Genomic DNA, 19,982 nt, shown 5'->3' on the forward strand with positions numbered 1-19,982 from the left:
AATTTTGACGGCGAATTCTTCTTTTGAATATTCGCAACTTTGGTTACGAATCGCCTGCGATTGACGATAAAACAACCCCAGCGGTGAAACCCCGGGTCGAGGACTAAATCAATCCCATCTATGGGAGGCCGCGGGAAAGCTCTGGCCACCAAGCACAACTCACTCCCACTACGGTTAGTACCCGGATTTGAACGAGTCACGGCAAGCGGGCAGAGGTTAGGTTTGAATTTCTTGTCGTATATATAGAAAATTGTTTGTACGCTTAATTCTAATTAACCCAAATAAGGTACCTCTAGAGTGTGTGTGCCAAAATCTTTAGCTATGTAGAAGTTTTTTACAATCTTTTATTACGGCTACATAATAAGGAAGTGCTGCGACAAATGCAAAACAAAATGGGGGTCACCGACTTCGTTTTGAAGCTACTGTGAAAGAATAATCCGATCAGTAAGAACGGGTGCAGATAACTCAACATTATCTCCAGGCTTTTTGGTCAAAAATATCAAACATGAGTTGACGGAGGCAAGCTACCTTTGAAATATTTTCTGTAAGTGGGTCTGGAGTGTCAGTAATTCCAAATTTTCAAACCATCGTGAAGCTAAACAAAAAGCTCAAAAGAACGGAATTCGATGGTGCATGGGGCAAAAGGTTCAGTATACTTCTATCATAAAGATTTTTTCAACCTTTCGCAAAACGTAGAAAAATGGTAGAGATAGTGATCTATCAAAGGAAAACTAGGGTCACCGAACGTCTAAGATTGTTAAATCCACACTAAGTTGTAGCAGCTCCCACTAGTATTGTTATAAATCGCCGCGAGTTTGTATTATGACATAAATGCACGCACTAGCCCTCGTTATGTTATGAGCGAATGGCATGCGCAGTAAGGATGCCTGTAATTTACGCTCCAGCTCCACGCGATCCATAGTGGTTGGAAATTTCAGTAATACCATGTCGTTCTTAGATTTTAAGCATGCCGCTACGAGAAAATTTGGACGTGAACAATAAAGACAATAGAATATTTATGTCTCGCGCTTGTGTGATAGTTAACCCTTGGAAATTTTATCTTCAAAAGAAAAAAAAAACAAGCAAATATTAGTCCTAAGTCTGCGTGGCAGGCGTTCAAAGGGGAGGGACTGGGGAAAACGAGTAGCACGAAGCGAGATCAGAGGGGGAGGGAGGGGAACGTTGCAATGACGCAGTTGTTTTTGCCATTCCGCCCTTAATTAAGTATGCAAAACCCAGTAAGCTGTGGAATGTCTGGATGAAAATATTAAACCTCTCACCTTAAACCGGTCCATGTTTCTACTGTATGTGGCTCGTCGACTACACAAGCCACTAAACTTCTACTGAAAGCAGAGTCCTTCGTCAGCGATTGGAGAAATCGTTAATCTATTACACTTTCCGATGATGAATAGGTACGTACTATCGTATTTTCCTCTGCGACATCCTTCAATTTTTCCAGCTTTCCCGCCAAATTACAGGCAGACGAATCCATGGCCTCGACTTGGACAATCTGGTAGTTTCCAATGTTTGTTTGGGGCGTTCTAACTTCCTGGCTCCTCTCACAACCAACCGGCACAAGCCGCTGAAAAATCAAACTCTTTTCATAGCTTGTGAGCAAAACGGCTGGCAGATCTTTCTCTTCCAAGAGCTGTCTTATTCCTTCATCTGCTCTACTTTTAACTCGTACTTGAAACAGTTTCCTTCCAGTATATTGAGTGCCTCTTGAAGAAGTCGTCCAAAACGTTCCTTTCCCGATTCATCTCCCCATGTTTATGTCTTTGAGAGGACAAAGTACAACAAAGTACTTAAATTACAGCATTACTGACCAATCAGAGTAATCGATAAGGAAAATCCGGCCCCAGAGCCCCCGTGTCTACGGTCAGCGTTGGTCGAATGCGCGACGAAATCAAAAACCGCCTTCCAAACGGCTGGCGCGCCTGAAATTTGAATCAGCCATTTTCCAGTTGTTTTTTACTTCTGTTTCATAAAGAGTACTGGTGCACAACCATTCACATGATTAGCAAGACGGTGATCGTGCAAGAAAAACTCGTTTCAATAAGAAAGGTTGTGACTCGTTTAGAAACAGAGGTAAGAGCAACTTGAATATGGCCTATTGACCAATCAGGGTTCAGAAGGCGGGAAAGACTGTACCGTCCTGGTCAATGTATGTTAACAGGAAAAGCCTTGCAGTCAGGCAACTTTTCACACTGGGGGCGGTAATGAATATTCAAGAAAAGGAATAATTCCAAAAACAATATCAGATTGTAAAAAGTGCCGGAAAAATATGAAACATTTTGCAGCTTCAACCTTTTAATTTGGCCTCAAAAATGGGTCGCTCGCCTCAGGCAACTCACTCGTAGTTCGTCGAGTGTCGCCAGGAAGGAAAATAGTTGTATTATTTCGAACAAACTATGTTTTTCCTCATCAAATTAAACCCAGAAATCTCGAGTTAAATATTAGAAGAGGCCAAAGCAACTTTAGAATTGTCTTTATTTTTGAAAGCTGCGAAGAAAAAGACTGTTACCGTGTCGTTTCGCCGGATCGGAAACTTTGCCGGTTTTGGCTGCCGCTCGTACTGCGGGCGCAGTCACCATGTGCAAGGAACGGAGCCAAAAGTCCTGTTTCCGGTTTGACCGTGCGCATGCGTGGTTTCTGAGAATGCGCAGAGAGACTGGCCTTCCGATTTCTCCCGGACCTCTCGATTTCCTGGTGCTGACCAAAAGGACCGCAGCCTCTAAGAACGAGATTGTCGATTAAGTTACTTAATTAATTCTGACCAATCAGGATTTTTACGGTGGACGAGAAAATCGGAGAAACAACAGCGTCATAGCAGGTGCTTCCCACCCCTCTTAGGTTATCCCGCTTTATGACTCAAAATGTTACAAGGTTACAAATCATTATTCTGATTACTTGCAACTGCAGCAGGATTTAGATGCGCTTTCAAATTGGTCGTTGCGAAATGAGTTGTTTTTTCAGCCTACTAAGTGCAGTAACCTGCGCATTTCTAGGAAACGCCTTAGTCCACCTCGTAGCTATAGTTTAAATGGTATTAATGTGGAGGTTGTCATATCTGAAAAAGATTTAGGTATTGTGATTGCAAATGACACCTCTTAAAAAAAACCCATAGTTATGATTGTTGCTAAAGCTAATAGGATGCTTGGTTTTCTCAAAAGAAACTGCGCAGGTATTGTTGGTAGTACAGCGCTTTTGCGTCTTTACTGCTCATTAGTGCGCTCTCATTTTTGTTTTTGCTCTCAGTTATGGGCCCCTCAGTCAATTATCAGCAATTTATTACTTGTAGAGAACATAAAAAGGAGAGCTACTCGTTTTATATTAAGGACTAGTAACCTATGTTATAAGGTTCGTCTAATCAAGCTTAAGTTATTACCGCTTAATTACTGGTTAGAATATCTTGACTTAGTTTTCTTTTTTAAGTGCCTTCATGGGCATATAGATTTCACTCGTGAATTTAGTTATTATTTTTCTTTTCTAAAGGGCAACACGCGCCGTGCTTCATCAGGGCTGCATTTAAAGACTAACGCTTGTCGTACGTCTTCCTTCCGAGACTTTTATTTCAACAGAATAACTTTGATATGGAACAGTTTACCTGAAAATATCAAGGATTCAGACACTATAAGCTCTTTTAAAAGTAAACTTAAGTCATTTTATTTTACTAGACTTTTAAATGTTTTTGATGGTGACAATTTTCGTTCTTTTAAATTAATTTGTCCTAAGTGTCGCCGTGCTAATATTTTCTTTGTCTGTACTTGCTAAGTTGATTAGTATATTTTAGATTGTATTCGTGTTATTTAGATTATTTGATTTGTAGTTTAGTCGGGTCAGGGAAGGGTTTTTTCGGGATATTTTTTTTAGGGGGTCGGGTGTGGGTGTATTAACCAAGTAGGGGACTTATGTCCTATTGTTAAGCACCTGTACTCTTACGAATCCTAAAATAAATAAATAAATAAATAAATAAATTCTCTCCCCTTTAAGGTCATTCCCCAGTATTGTTTTGCGCATCTCTACTGAGTATAATTTCACGCATGATTAGCGCGCGCGCATTAAAAAATGGCTGCTTTTTCCTTTTTTTTTCTGAGTATTTTAAGAGTTACGAGGGAAAGATACACAGCAGAGAGTTTTTAGTTTGGACAAATTTGAAGAGCATAGATTTGCAGTGAGGCGAGAAATTGCACTTTTAATTTTTCATACAAATGTCTCCAAAGTTTCCCGCCAATATTGCGACTCGGTTTTGCAGACAAATGCATAGAAAAATCAGCAAAAACCTTAATTGTGGCTTTTCTAGCGAGGCTATTTCCCTCAAATGTGATCAGTAAGTTCTTTTAACTTGTAACTTTAGTTTGTAATTTATAAATACTTCATAACTCAAATTTTCCATGAGAATTTAGACATAAGATTTTCTATTTGCCCAATACATTTACTGAAATTTTTGCCGTGTTGGCCCCCCAAATAAGATGGCGTCAGAAACCGTGAAAAAGTCTATCAGCCCGTTGCCTAATAGTTTCCGCGGAAATGTTATGTTTTTTTCAATAAAAAAAAAAACATACATTAGACCGAGAGCAAGGTTAAAGCGGCCTGATACAGAAACACTCTGTCGTTTTTATTGTTCGTCGATAAATGTCCCTGCATCAGCATGGCAAAAGTTGAAAACGACATGAATTTCAATATTCATTGATGATAAGTTTTTTCGAATTTGTCCTATGCGACATTTAGACCCTTAAGTTTCACGTTAACACGTCGTCCCTCAGGTCAGATTAGTATTTCAAGTGTTTTAAACTCTTATCTCGCAACTACCCACGAAAAAGACAAACCGGAGCTCTGTTATGTTGCTCATCAAATTCGTACAAATGGAGTGTGAAGTTAGGCTGTAAAACAATGTAGTTTACCAAGAGGTCTGAGAATTACTTCAAGAAAATAGATTTATATTTAATATATTCATTAAACTTACCTTTTATATCGAAGAGGCTTTGGAATTCCGGCTCCCCTCGACGTGTGTTGAATTCCCACAGGGTGGTAAACCTCATATCTCGCAACTACCCGTGAAAAAGACAAATTAACCGAAGCTTTGTTATGTTGTTCGTCAAATTCGCATGATAGTGTGTGAAATGTTTACAAATTAAAGCGACTTAGGAGCGCAAAATTAGGCTGTAAAACAATGTAGTTTACCAAGAGGTTTGATAATTACTTCAAGAAAATAGATTTATATTTAATCTATTCAGTTAACTTACCTTTTATATGAAAGAGACTTTGGAATTCGACCCGGCTCTCCTCGAAGTGTGTTGAATTCCCCACAGGGTGTTAAACCTTTTCGACGGCACAATCAATCACCATTGTCTACGACTGAGAATATTTATGCAAAGTCCACTCTATTCCACTCCGCCCGTGTTCACAGTTCGTCTTCTCTCCGTTTATTTTTGCATAAATATGAAGAGTTGAATTCTGGGCTCAATTGTCGGTTTCAACACAGTCGTCAGTCTTCGGAGCGAGGATGAGCTTGGCAGACTGACACCAATTCGATAAAATCCGTGCTTCATTTTTGCTTTTTTGAAGAGTTCAGTGTTCGAATAATTCGGATCCGTCTTTCATCTTTATCATTAGGCAAGTTTTAATTTGCTTTTGAATTTAAACGACTTCTGGAGGATATTGAGCGAAGACAACTCGGAAGAAAAGTCTGGCTCGCTCGCACCTTCATAGCTGTGTTTCATTCAACTTGCCAACTGAACATCGCGTCACTTGCGTTGATTTTGCCGCCTTTGATCAAATCACGTGATCAGATTCATCAAATGAATGATTTCAAGCGCAATTTGAAATAGCCCGGGACATTGACATTTCAGGCTAAATTTGGAATGTGTAGACACAAGTAAATTTTTTAATGATTAAAAATTTTGTGGTCGTTGAAAAATTTACTAGTGCTTTTTTATTCCAAATTGCACGAGAAAAATCACTTGACTAAAAAAAACCCATGAAATTTAATTTCAACTTTCTGCACCCCTTTCAACTTTTTGCACTCAGTTTCAACTGTCTGCACTGTTTGGGATTAATTGACGTGCTCTCAGCAAATCAGCATGCTGCAATTTTTGCATGTATAGATTAAAGTCAAAACTAAAACATGATCCACTTTACTTAGAAATTTAGAAAATCATTTAAGCTATGTCGTATTGAAGCGGTGGATTATTCAGTATTCACTCCGTTCAACTGAAAGCCAACTAAGAAATAAACTGACTCTTCGCTACTCCCTTGTTCCTGATTTGATTTTCCGTGTAACGACTTCATAGACCAATTTCGATATATTAAAATTCAGCCTAACACAATAGATCTCAGTACGAGGCTCTGGGGAATAAACCCCACAATCTTTGTATTTATTCCCCAGAGCCTCGTACTGAGGTCTATTGTTTTAGACTGAATTTTAATATATCGAAATTGGTCTATTGGCGTCCCAACACAGCTTCTAATTTTTCTGCCATATTGAAACAAACTTGAAAGTAGGTTTGAGCGAGTAAATTTCTCAAAATTCGTAATATTTCTTATTGTTGACAACTCTCTTTGGAAGTTTTTTTGAGATTTTTCGTTTCTTGCTTCCTGAGAATGCATTATTTCCAACTATAATTTAACTAGCTACTTTGTTAACACACAACCTTGGGCAAGAAACATTGCAGCCTTTCCTAGGTCTGAATTGCTCTGTAACAACGTGAAAAAATTCCGGCAGGTTTCCATGGACTCAGTACAATAAAACGAATAACAAACAAGGCAATCCCTATTTTCTCAGAATAGCTGTTACGGTTAAGTCTACGGTCAAATATTCAAATTTTTGTTTAAAAAGGAATACAAACCGCCCGAGCGAACGGGTCAATACAGAGCAAAATAAATTATTGATCATTTTGCTCGTTTTTATGTGAAATCATTGATAACTGTAATAACAACTGTTTATAGACTACATACCATTCGACCACTCCACCCTTTATTGATAGCGATCGAATGATTTCCTGCAGTTCCGTAAAAGCTCTGTAACTCTCTTTGTCATTTCTATTTATATTTATTGATCCATTTACTCTTTTCAGTTTCTAATTTGAACAACTGACAGCCACGAGTATCCGGTGGTTTCAGGTACAAATTCAAAATGCCTGAGGGCGACCAATTATATATGCATGGTGGCCGTGAGGGTAAGGGTACTATATTTCTCTTTCTATATAAACCTAACCTTATTCATTGAGCCACATGACACGGAAGGCGTAACCAACAAAAGCGTTAACGTAGACATGCTGTGGGCTCTTACTTGTGTGTTTTCTTGTATGCTTTTTCGTGCAGCATTTGTTGAATGTCCCGGTAAGTAAACAACTTTCTCTGTTGTGAAAACATGAAGTTATGGAATTCGTTATCGCATGCTTAATACGGGTCCGATGTGCCTCACTATCTGACTAAGCTCTGTCAGTTCTCGGATGATTAGTCTTGAAAAGGGCTTGTTATTAATAGCACAAAATTACCAATAGCTCGTCGATAATCCTATACTTGACAGAAATTGATGATCACGAAGCTAGACGGAGGTAAACGTTGCGAAACAGTTTTGGTTTGTAAGATCAGTTGCTTAACTGTTCGGCTTTGTTCGAAACAACTCGGGCGTACTAAAGCGAAATGAGTGTATTCTGTGAATCGATCGTATGAAAAATACCTCATTCCTAGAAAAGAAATATTTTAACCAAGGTGTAAGTTCAGCCGATTCAACCTGTATAAATTTAGCAAAGAAAACAACTATAATGAGAAATAACTGAGTACAAGGGAACCCCGTGATTTCCAGCAATATAGTAATCTGTTGTTTACAAGATAGTTTACGCGGAGCCTGCTTTCGTTTTGCGTAGACTTCCTGTTATAGTGCTTTAACACGGACCGTTATCGGCCGTTTTTCGGGCTCCTTGAGCTAATTTGGACTTCAATCATGAATACAAGGTATTGGTTGTTAAAACCCCTTTTTGAAAATAACTTATCTACTTTGACAAATGTCGGCAGAATTATGAAACACCTTTTGTTATGATTGTTGTTTTGGTTTTCGCCATTGACCAGTGTTAATAGCTTTAAGTGAGAGAGTTCGCCATTAATTACTTGTTCTTGCGCGCCGTTGTTTATAGTTTTGGTACTAAGTAGATGTTTCCAAACAAAACTATGCTTTGTTGCAAAACTGGTAGACAACCCCCAAAAAACATGAACTCGTCGGTTCATAGCGGTGAGGTACATTTTCTACTGTTTCCTGCTCTGTCTTTAGGCGATATCTTGGTTCCTCGCTTTCGACGTGAACAGGAAATACCATTGAGAAACACACCCAATGACAGTGTTTTCGATAGCAAATATTCAAGTCTCTAAGCAAGCAATAGCCGGAAATGTCGTGGAAACAGTTGTTTGTCCAACGGGCTTAAATATAAGGGAGTCCAAGCGACTTCAATGGAAAAAAGCTAAGTAAATTCAAGTCCGAAAAAGGCTGTAGCAAATTTAGGGCTTGTTCAGGTCTTTTAAAAGACTTAAGTGTATTCTGAGAAAACGAATTCGAGGGAAAAGGGTGCACTGTGGACAAACCAGTTTCTTGGTATCCTCAAAAGTAATTACTTCCCAAAGTCTTTGTGTGCTGTTTTCGTATTTGTTTTGGCCACCATTTGGAGACCTAATTCTATGTCATTTCAATTGTTTCAAATGCATTACACGGCTAAAGTTTCCGAGAAGCGACTCTAGCTCAGACGAAGTGCTCATTGTTGAGCAACTAGAGGAACTCGTTTCTTTTGTTAAAAGTTTTACATGGCCATATCTTTTTTAACTTTCCAAGCGAACGTCTTTGGCTGACAACGTAAATAACAGCTTAAAACCAGAGCGCATGATCTTGCGTGTAAGTATGAGTTATCGATGCACACATGTCTACTGACGTCTTTTCGCGAAAACAGATTCCGGGATAATTTCTGAACAATAGCTTACAGTAACTTCCGTGCGTTTCATATATATCTCTTCCTTTTCGATCCTTTCCGATACTGAACATTTAGTGTTATCTTTTAAGGGCGATCGATACAATCCTCATGATTTTCACTCCAAGATAAACTTCATATTTTTGTACCGTTATCTTCTATTTATCACTAAACCCACCACCTTCCAGAAAGCAACATAAATCACGGCTCGATTTTGACCCATCGCTCGTGTCCGTACAGTTTCTTATAACTTATTGCTGTTAATGTGTTTTTTTTCTTGAAAAAAATAAATAATTAAATTTCCGCTTTTTATCTACAACGGAAATTATTGATTCCTAAGAGACAGTTCTTTCCTGAACTGTGAGGTCTCAAAATTCTAAAACAATGACGGAAACTTCTTATACACATGTGTCAAATCTAATGAAATCGAGCGGGATCTACGTGAATGAAAACAAGTATATACACTAAAATAATTTTCACTCTCAAGGCAACACCGTGCACAGATCTCTATAGGTCCATCTTTGAGAATTCGAAGCAGTAAATAAATAGTTTTAGCCGGTGCCTAACCTCGTTTCTAGCGTTTTTGCCTCAAAAATTAGAAATTGAGAGGGGCAGACTTTCTACTGAAACGCCCGGCCGAGTTCATGCTACCGGAAACATCAGGCAGCGGCCATGTGCTTGCACTTTATAGCCTGACTTAATTAGCTTTCTACTATCCATTGGGATGGAACACACGGTTGTAAAGGCTACATGCTAGGAATTTTATACATCTTATTTGCGTCTCATTTAATTTTATATGAGAGCACATGTCGTCCTTTGCTTTTCAGGTCTGTTTATTCCACGTTACAAAGTCAAACCACTGTTTGGCTCATCGTCTATAATAACAGCTTTGGACTCTAATGTAACCCTGGCATGGGTCTGCCACACCCAACGCAATCACACATTAGACAAAGTTTACTGGTCGCTCTTCTTAGATTCAGAAGCCTCAAGGTGGCCTCTTCTAGCCTTGAAACGGAACCTTGTTGGAAATATACAGGTAACTCCGATGCAAGATAGAGGGCGAATCCAGTGGACAGGCGATGCGAGCCAGGGAAAATTGTCATTTGTGATTTATGATGTGAGACGTTCAGACGACTTGTTGTATCGAATCAGATTAAGACTGGTTATCCCTGAAAATGACTCTGTCACCGTTGTGCATCGCAAGTCTTATTTGAGAGTGAAAGTAGCAGGTAATAAACACGATAATTTACATATCACACGTAAATATTGATCTATAATGACTGCAGAAGTACGTTAAAGAAGTAGATAAGCGTAAGTCGCTTTTGGATTTTGTAGTTGATGAGCGCTTGCGACGGGAGCTATTTCCTTTTGGCAATAGCTTGGAAGTTTGCTACTTACTTTAAGGTCTTTAACTGGTTGGATCTCTAAGTCACCACGTTTTTTCAGGGATTTCTCTCAATCCTATTCGCTTTCTATTTTAGAAAAAGCAAGTTATAAAGGACTTACCAGCAAAACAGCACGATCTGCTCCGTTCGGAGAAAGTGTCAACTTCAAATGGAATTTCCAGAATAACGACTCGGCATCTTTAAAGAATTTGACAGCAATCAGGGCTTCTCTCGCTATTTGGAAACAAGAAGATCAACGTTTTGTGGAACTGTTCGTAGCACAAGCAGAAAATAAAACGAACTTTCATCCATTTCAGAATGATGAACATTTGGCACACGAGGAACGGATAACCTGGGTTGGAAACCTGAGAGATTTGTTATTTTCATTTATTATGACCAATGTCTCCTTTGAAGACGAGAGAGAATATTACCTGGTGATTTGTTTTGAAGAATACTTAGAGCCGTCCAAAGCGATCCTTGTCTTTACCTCCACCTACCTTGAGGTCCCAGGTAATTAAAAGTTCTTAAAAATACCATTGCATATTTTCTTTGAAGGATGCAACGTATTTATGAGAATGACCAACTTGTCTTTTTGCAAACCATCTAATCCTTAAACTGTATTCATTATTGACAGTCTTCCGCACTTTTTTATTCTGTTTTGTTTGTATTAAGGTTCAATGGTATTAACTGGCATGCCAACATCTGAGACACGGAATAGCGAGAGCGACCGCGGGTCTCCTTCACTGAAAGGTAATTGACTTGAAATTGTAATCCCTGATCATTAGTCTAACAGTAGCAGTGGACTTTTCATTGAGCTTTGTAGTTTAACATTTTCACAAGGATACGGCACATGTCCCCTACCCTCTAAGCTCCCTCCTTCAACAATTATATTACAGTTAACCGTCATAACCATGGTTAAATATATTTTTATAAATACTTTATGCCCTGTGGTTCTCCGACATTTCCCCTCCCCTCCCCACCCTCCCCTCCCGGATTTACTGGTGTTTATAGATGCAGGATTGAAACGAATCAGCTTTGAGTCCTAGCTTAACCAGTAGGACTCGCCTTTTCTCAGTTTTAACACCGCTTTAAAAATGCCTTTTTGTTAATGCAGTGACCGTCGGTATGACAAAGAAGTCGGATAAAGATGATTCCACTAATTTGAAGAAAGCTACCAAGATTGCCCTAATTTCAGCGGTGACGTCAGCGATTGTGATCATCATTATCATTATCACGTTTTACTGTAAAATATGGAAACCAAAAGACCAACAAGGTAAAGTGATAAAATTGTCTCAAATTCTACGCTACATTAATCTTCAGAGAGAAAAAAGGAAACGCACCCGAGTAAAGCAAGCAAACTCTCCTCTACTCTTCTCTACTCAAATCAACTCAACTCTACTCCACTCTACTCTACTCTACTCAACTCTACTCAACTCAACTCTACTCTACTCTACTCTACTCTACTCTACTCTACTCTACTCTACTCTACTCTACTCTACTCTACTCAACTCAACTCAGCTCAACTCAACTCTACTCTACTCTACTCTACTCTACTCTACTCTACTCTACTCTACTCTACTCTACTCTACTCTACTCTACTCAACTCAACTCAACTCAGCTCAGCTCAACTCAACTCTACTCTACTTTACTCTACTCTACTCTAATCTACTTTACTCTACTCTACTCTACTCTACTCTACTCTACTCTACTCTACTCTACTCTACTCTACTCTACTCTACTCTACTCGACTCTTCTCTAAATTTCTCATCCCTGATTTTTTTCTCTAGGTATGATGGGGTATTAACAACAATCTGAGAAAATAACCTCTTGCAAGTAGTTAATTATGAGTCCAAGGTATTTTTTAGGAAATTTATACCTTCCTCTTGTTGCTATTCCACAGGGAGAAAACGTCGAGGAAAGTAAGTTTATGTTAGTCTAAAATAATTGTTAAGTATATAACTTGAAGACACTTTGGCAGGCGCTCTTGTAAACTCTTTCATTGTTTTGTTGTATAATGCTAACCGAAAACCTTCTGTAAATTACTTTTTGAGCAGCATTTTAACTGGTTATTAAAATTTTTATAAAGGCCAAAAGAAGTTGTAGTGACGTATAAATCACCACAGGAAGAGGTCAGGATGTTCAGAGCTATTAAGGTAAAGGTTTTAATTGAGTGTTTTAGTCTATCTGCGCAATATCAAGCAGAGAGTAGAGTAAAAATTATCTACGAGAATATTATTTCACGTTACATTGTTTTGTCCTTCAACAAATAGTGCACCGGAAATGACGGCAGCAAGTCCACAGATTCTAATTCCCTCAAAGAAACTGAGCCTGCACCACCACTATCGCCCAGGGCCCCCCGGTCACACTCTTGGGAGTTTCCAAAACAAAGACTTCAACTCCGTGAGGTGTTTGGCCAGGGAGCATTCGGACAAGTTGTCAAAGGACTTGCTTTTGAGATTGCTGGTAATGTTGGCTGGACAATGGTGGCAATTAAAATGCTCAAAGGTTTGTGAGCGATGAAACGTTTTCTGCTGAGAGGATAATGGACTTTGTCAAGGTGTATTTAGCGAGGGTAGCGATCGAATTGGAAATTTAGGAATGTTGGTATTAATGGAAGCGGGAAAACTGGAATACCTGGAGTAACCCTCACAGTAAGGACGACATCACTCCTTTAAAATCGTGTATAATTTGGTAGCCACACAAAAGAACCAGATTGTTTCTACCACAAAAAAAGTTTTATTAAAAACAGAGGATCGTTCCTTGCTAGCAGAGGCTCTTTTCCTGGTGTTCGCTTTTCTCCCGTCAGCGAACACCAGGAAAAGAGCCTCTTCTAGAAAGAAAAGAGGATCATTAATTGAAATGAATAAATTACACTACTTCAGATTATAAGCGTGGGGTTAAATTTGTAATGAAACTATCCATTTAAGTCCCTACAATGCTAAAGTTTCAATAAGCTTGTCGATACAGTAGGCTGTTGTCTGATTTATCCTCTCCTTTTAGAACACGCTTCAGAATCCGATCGACATGACCTTCTGTCAGAACTGTCAATCATGAAAAAGCTACCTCCGCATCGACACGTGGTCAGGCTTCTAGGCTGCGTCACTACATCAGGTATTTCACCCAGTGATTAAAAAAATTAAAATTAAAAAATTAAAATGTCCCGTTTTGTCCCACAAGAACAATGATGTATTTAACCTCCGTTGATAAATCATTTGCCGACCAAGTCTATTCGGTCAAAACGGCTGAATATTAGGCTCGCTCTGTTTATTGCGTATTTAAAGATCTGGAGACGCAGTCGAGGGCCGTGAACACACAAAACAAGAAATTAGCAACTGATCCGGCCATCTAAGACATCTAAGACCTCGCGCTTGGTCAATAACTCGTATATTGCAGTAGTCAAGCATTGTGAGGTGCATGGAGGCGATAAGCAGCGTATTTACGTGAAGAGATAACTAGCATTTTGAAAACAAACCCGATTCAAATGTGCAGTTCCAGAAACAGCCCTGGGGGTGGGGGGGGGGGGGATCAGTAAGACCAAAACATTTCAAGAAATGTGTGAAACTTAATTGGAATTTCCAGAGGGGTGGTGCTAGGGGTCTTAGAAAAAATCCCTTCGTGGGTGAGGTATAGATATTTACTGGAACTACACAATGTGTTTCTCTCCGTTATGACAGCTAATCTCCTGGTAATTGTGGAATTTGCTTGTCATGGTGATCTACTTGGTTATCTACTAAAAAGCCGAGGTCTCCCTGACACATATTACCAGACAACTGGCAAGCTCACCAGAGTCACGGCAAAGAAGATGATAATGTTCGCCTGGCAGATTGCTGATGGAATGAATTTTCTCGCCGAAAATAAGGTAAAGAGAGCGAAAGAAAACTTACACGGGACAAAATGAGGGGAAATCGTTCGCCGACAAGAGGGTGAATGAGTTCCACCAGATCTTGTCTTTATCTATTTCCACATTAACCATTCCTATATCGTTACGGCGCGTGGAATTGCAATCCAGATGTTACGAGATCAAATCCTCCTCCCTGCCACAAGATGGATTTGTGTTTGGTGGTCACAGCTTCAACTCCTCCACGCTTTGTAAATTACCAAATGGTCAGCCTGCCTCCAATTAGGATTTTGAACAAGTTTCTGTTCAATTTACAATATTTGTTTGCCTCTTTCATTGTCCCCAACTAGTACAGCAGTGCTAAAAATTTCGACACCTCAATAAAGTGATTTTTTTCTTTTTGTTTATGAATTCTAAGGTGATCCACCGTGATTTGGCTGCACGCAATGTGTTGGTAGCAGCTGGAAATGTTTGTAAAATTACAGATTTTGGCCTGGCCAGAGAAGTGCACGAAAATGACATGTATACAATGAGAGCTGGGGTAAGTAAGATTTAAAATTATTTTGTTTGCCGGTTAACTTCCAACTGGGTGTAAATGTCAATAGATGTTTAAAGGTGTCTACGAATTAGACTTCTTGTAACACGTGGGTATTTAAAATCGTGGAGGCGCAATGCCATCATGGTTAGTGTGCTCGTCTCCAGATCGAGCGGTCCGGATTCGAGCCCTGGCCTGGTACATTGCGTTGTGTTCTTAGAAGACACCTTACTTTCACAGTGCCTCTCTCCACCCAGAAAGAAAAATGTGTGCAAGTAAACCTGAAGATAATGTTCTTTCTTCTATCCTGCCCCCGGTGTTTCTAACCTGAATGTGAGACAAATTGATCCTTCGGACCGGACAAACGGAACCGAGTGCCATGAGTTTGCGTTCTGCTGCAGAGTTCTACAGTAAATGTTTGTTTCTTTCTCTCCTGAGGGTCGGGTGCCAGCAAAGTGGACAGCGTATGAGGCACTTCTGTATGGCGTCTTCACAACTCAAAGCGACGTGTGAGTGCAAAATCAGTATTTTACTACTCCGTTATGGCTGTTACTATTAGACCTATCGCATAACCATTCCGCGCTGCTGTCTCTACCGTAACTGATGCTGTTGCTACTGCAGCTGTTATAATTTTCGATTTCACCGAAGGTGTCGCTGTTGCTCCTATGGCGGCTACTGTTGATTCGGCAGCGGCTGCTATTGCTATCGTTGCTGCCTGATTGTAGTTACCCTAGCTATAGCTCTTATCATTGAGGTGTCGTCTGTAGCATTCCCGACACAGCTGTTGTTGTTGCTACAGTACCTTATTATAGTCAATTTAAAAGATAAATTCAATGTTGCCGTGCGTTTGTGCGTTTACTGAAAAGATCACAGATGACGCCAAACTGTGTAAGAACTCACAAGTGGCACAGAAGCCTTTAGTACTGATGTTCTTATCCCTTTTTAGATAGATCATAAGTAAGAACCAATTAAAATGCAAGAATAATTTGACTTGAAGACATGATTGATCATCGCAGTTATGCACACAACTTAAGCAATTGTGAAATTAAAGCCTGAAAAAATTCAGGTCTGAACGGGAGTTAAACCCATGACCTCTGCGATACCAATGCAGTCTTCATATCTTTCTCCGCAGTTCAAATATATGATCTTTCATATATTTACTTGTAATAATTTGACTTATTATGGAATCTTTCCTTATAGGTGGAGTTATGGAGTTGTCATGTACGAAATTTTCACTCTGGGTAAGCTTGACTAAAACATTGTAGCTTATTATCTTTCAGCTAGCTTCTTGTTATCACAGAGACAATGAGTGTACTTGGCTGCACTGATTTCCATATTAAAAAAGCTAGTTTTGAGTTTATCTTTAATTTTTTTTATTGCAAAACGCGACGATCTCGTTATCTGAAAGCGTCAGTTAAAGCGATACGGAGGCATGCAGAGTACAGCAAGACTGTTTCTTGTTTTCTTAAGAATGTCTTCAAAAGTGAAAAAATAAGTTTGTTACATTTCCCTGGTGGTTAATGTTGTGAAAAAAAAACAGCACTCAAATAGACAAGTAGTCTGCTGGCAGCCGGTTTTTTCTCCTAGGGTCACTCAGACGAGTGTTGAGTCATCACGAACGCAAAAGGGCAGTATGGCGGTGGCCGAGTGGGGAAGAAGGCGAGACGTGCCCATGTCTCGTCCCATTCTCTTTTACGCTAAAACGTCATTCCCCATAACCCCTGCTGAATTTCGAGAGAAAAACAGACTGCCAGCAGTCTTACAGACAAGGTTCTCGAGCAACCCGTGGGTTTTAATTTCACATTTTACGTTTAGCACACTAACAACTTTGTTTTCGCGTTTTCCTGTTAACCAAAAATATATGAATTCCTTCATCGAGCCAAATTTTGCTCGTTAGAGGCTAAGAATGGTCAATTGGACCGATTTATGGCGAAAACGAACGTTTTGGAGAAAATTTGTGCTTTTCTTTAAGGTGGTGAACCATATGCGGGGATTAAAACACGCGACGTTGTTTATTTACTTGGAAAAGGATTCAGAATGCGACGTCCAAAACACGTCGATAAGGAGCTGTAAGTACATAGCTAATAACCATCCAGCAATTGTTTTGCCCTACAAATCTAAAAACTCTTGAAACCATCAAAATATTATATTCAGATAACACTGGCTTCAAGGTTAATAACGTTAATTGAGACTGGTTTCATTATAGTGCATAAGCATAGAGCTGTTTTCAATTGAATGCTGTAGAACCAAAACCAAAGTAATCACTCTAGCCAATCACAAAGGACATAGGCAATACAGCGAACCAATCAAAACTCGAACTAATTTCATGAAGTTGACACAAAGCGCGTGATAAACCGTGCGAGTGAGTCACGATTGGTTTTGCTTTTACTTCTGGTTGGACGAAAAAGTGGCGGGAGTATTTTAAGCCAATCGTGTAGCGTAGTTAATGCAAAACCAATTGCTTTGCGACACTCATGATCATATGAAAACCGCTCTAACCATAAATAACATACGCAGTAGCGGTAAGATATTGATAGTTAGAACCTTGGTTAGGAAACTTTTTTATATAGGCGAATCTTTGTTTACATTTTTTGCCTCATTAACATATGCTTATCGCTATCTGATGACGCTAATGAAAGAAAAACTCTGAATATTGAAAGGGCATAACAGTTTCAGTTATCTCTGAAAATTTGAGCCCAATACACGGAATGGTTTCGGAGAAATTCTCTTCTAAAAACTCGAAATTTTACAGAGAAATGTATGGCTCACTAACTTCTTTGCCACACAGCAATTTCGCAATTTTCGATGGCTGATATTTCCTTCGATATTGCTAGCAAAGAGCTGAAAATTGCACAAATTGCTCAACTTAATCACCTTTTTCAACTTTTGCATTTAGTTCATATATACAGCCACGGCTTCTACGAGTCAAGTCGTATGCTAATGAGGAAAATGTAAACAATGACGTCAGCAAAGATTCGCCTATAGCAAAACCGGCGCAACACCTTTAATTACTAGTGTCTACCCATATTGCTTAAGCTTACGATTATGCGCTAGTGAAACTCATCACACATACGCTCTATTCAATTCATTCCACGGCATTTTTAGATGACTGTTAAAGTAAAAGAGGGTGAGTGTGCAACTGAACGCTGTTTGTCTCATTTCCTTGTTGCAGGCATGCAGTTATGTCGTCATGCTGGAACGAAGATCCTCTAAAGAGACCCACTTTCAAGGCTTTGCAAGAAACACTGGAAAAACTGGAAAGGCAGCAAACGGTATGGTGGAAATCTGTATAACTTTATTCCAGAACAGTTAACTAAAATTTGACTTTTAAAATGTAAAATGGTTCTTTACTGTTGACAGCCTTCAGACAGTCTCTTAGTGACTGGCTAGTTTCTTAGTGACATCTCCTGCGAAATTTAAATCGTGTTATTATAGCAACGTTGTTATTTGTTATTTTTGTTATTTCGGAGTATAAAAGTTTCGGGGATTCCATGGGATTCTATAAATGGAGTCTCTTTATAGTCGAGTACATAGCTAGTGCAAACACATGCATGTGTGTGTAATTTTTGCTGAAATGTATTCCGTCGAACTGAAAGAGCGGGTTGTTTTCAAACCAAAAAGAATTTCAATACCTATTGTACTATTTCTATCCATTTCAGGGTTATATAAACCTTCAGTCGTTTACAGACGCCACCTATGTCAATGTTGACAATGTAGTGAGAGACAAAGTCAGGGACGAAGCCATCTTCTAGTGACTATCGATTTAACGCAGTTCGAAATAATTCAGTCTTGAAAACAGCTTAACACAATACCCACATACATTGAAGTTCTTCTTACGTTCTGCTTGAAGTTCTGTTGTTAGCGAGCAGTTCTAGTTAAGAGCACGTGACCCTTACGAAACCCTGTTTACTTTGCTTAATTTAAAGCTCCCGCCAGCGACCATTCCGCGGTAAACAATCGTGACCTCCTCTGAGATTAACGAACTTGTTCTCGATAAGTGAGTCCCTGCAAAACACTGGTTGCAATTATTCAGAACTGCATTAAAAAATTTGAGTACGGAGATGAACATGTACCTGTTCAGGGGGACTATGAGGGCAATATGAATCTGTAGCACTGCCCCAAAATACCGTGTTCTCTTATATAGGTACCAGATTATCAGACCAACTTGTAGTGACTTTTCACAGGTGGTCACTTTGAGGTATAGTACACCTTTCGCTGTTCATTTACAGAAAATATCCGTTCATTTGTGTCCAAATTTGTTTCATTATGGTCAATATACTCTCATGAACACCAAAATGATCTTCATTGGCGCGTAAGGAACGTTCAAGAATAACATTTGTATATGTATTAACATTCAAAATCATCCAGTTACGATTACTCCTTCCAAATCCTCGGGATGGTCGCATACGAGAGCGTCAACTGTATAGTTTAGGCCCGGGGAGGTACTCCCTTATATGGCTATATAGGGTTATATAGGTATGTGCGGCCCTAAAGGGTATGGTTTTTTAGCCGTTTTGGTCAGAAATATGGTATCGATTTTGGCCATTTTGGTCTCAAATAGGTTATGGTTTTTGCACTTTATTCTTAAATAGTGAGTAGGTTTTTTAGAAGAAGCTACTTTTTCATTATTATCGATAAGACCATTAACAAAAGCCCTTCACAATGTCTTTAACACCGGTCTGAACTAGGAAACTAATTATAACGTAGGTTTGAAAACTTTGCGGGAAGTACCTCCCCCCAACCCGGGCTCAGTCTGTATATTTATACCGTTAGCGAAAGCAACTTGCAAAATGTTCTGGTAATCCCCATTATATTCATATTTTATCTTCAGTTTGCAATCTAAATTTAGCTTTAGATAATTTAATTTTGTAATTTGCTAAATATTAGAGTCTTAAATCTTAGCATATAATGTTGTAAGTTTCAAGGATGTTCGCAGCACCTTTTCCGCTGCGTTAAAGCAACTGGCGTGTTCTTTTTAATTATTGCTCGTTGGTACATAATGAGTATCATTCCATAGATATATAACTAAAAAGTTTCTCAGTAACCATTTTCGACACTAGGCTTTTGTTAGCCAAGTTCTAAACAATTTTACTAGCATCTGTTTTCAGCAGCTTCGTCATAAAAGACAGAAATAAATAAATAAATAAATAGATAAATAGATAAATAGATGAATAATAAATAAATAAATGAATAAATAAATGTATTTTTGCTTTCGTTCTCGTCTTTTATTCCTTTTGTGTGCACCATCCAATTTCATTTCAGGTTAC

At 39.1% G+C, this 19,982-nt stretch overlaps 2 protein-coding genes across 2 annotated transcripts in view; both read left to right on the plus strand.

The window, feature by feature from the left end:
* Positions 1-7,173: 7,173 nt before the first annotated feature.
* LOC145492987 (uncharacterized) lies at positions 7,174-19,853 on the plus strand. The gene is made up of 16 exons (XM_081472384.1): positions 7,174-7,341; positions 9,785-10,186; positions 10,439-10,852; positions 11,015-11,092; positions 11,457-11,615; positions 12,243-12,261; positions 12,429-12,495; positions 12,613-12,847; positions 13,343-13,453; positions 14,017-14,201; positions 14,599-14,721; positions 15,154-15,224; positions 15,916-15,956; positions 16,688-16,784; positions 17,888-17,987; positions 18,375-19,853. Exons 1-16 carry the CDS (start codon positions 7,275-7,277, stop codon positions 18,465-18,467), a joined length of 2,262 nt encoding a protein of 753 aa, XP_081328510.1. The 5' UTR covers positions 7,174-7,274; the 3' UTR covers positions 18,468-19,853.
* The window catches only part of LOC145492985 (uncharacterized), a 40,408-nt gene continuing 34,285 nt past the window's right edge, over positions 13,860-19,982 (plus strand). The window contains exon 1 of the mRNA XM_081472377.1: positions 13,860-13,870. The gene's annotated coding sequence lies outside the window, so the exon portion shown is untranslated. The remainder of the gene's footprint in view (positions 13,871-19,982) is intronic.

Source organism: Orbicella franksi, chromosome 7 (genome assembly GCF_964199315.1).
Source record: "Orbicella franksi chromosome 7, jaOrbFran1.1, whole genome shotgun sequence".
Taxonomy (NCBI): Eukaryota; Metazoa; Cnidaria; class Anthozoa; order Scleractinia; family Merulinidae; genus Orbicella; species Orbicella franksi.

Excerpts from the sequence above, each read along its gene's own strand:
- LOC145492987 (XM_081472384.1), top strand. The coding sequence starts at position 7,275 with ATGCTGTGGGCTCTTACTTGTGTGTTTTCTTGTATGCTTTTTCGTGCA. Across the intron at positions 16,785-17,887 it reads AAACACGTCGATAAGGAGCT|GCATGCAGTTATGTCGTCAT; the intron begins GTAAGTACATAG and ends TCCTTGTTGCAG. Across the intron at positions 17,988-18,374 it reads AACTGGAAAGGCAGCAAACG|GGTTATATAAACCTTCAGTC; the intron begins GTATGGTGGAAA and ends TATCCATTTCAG.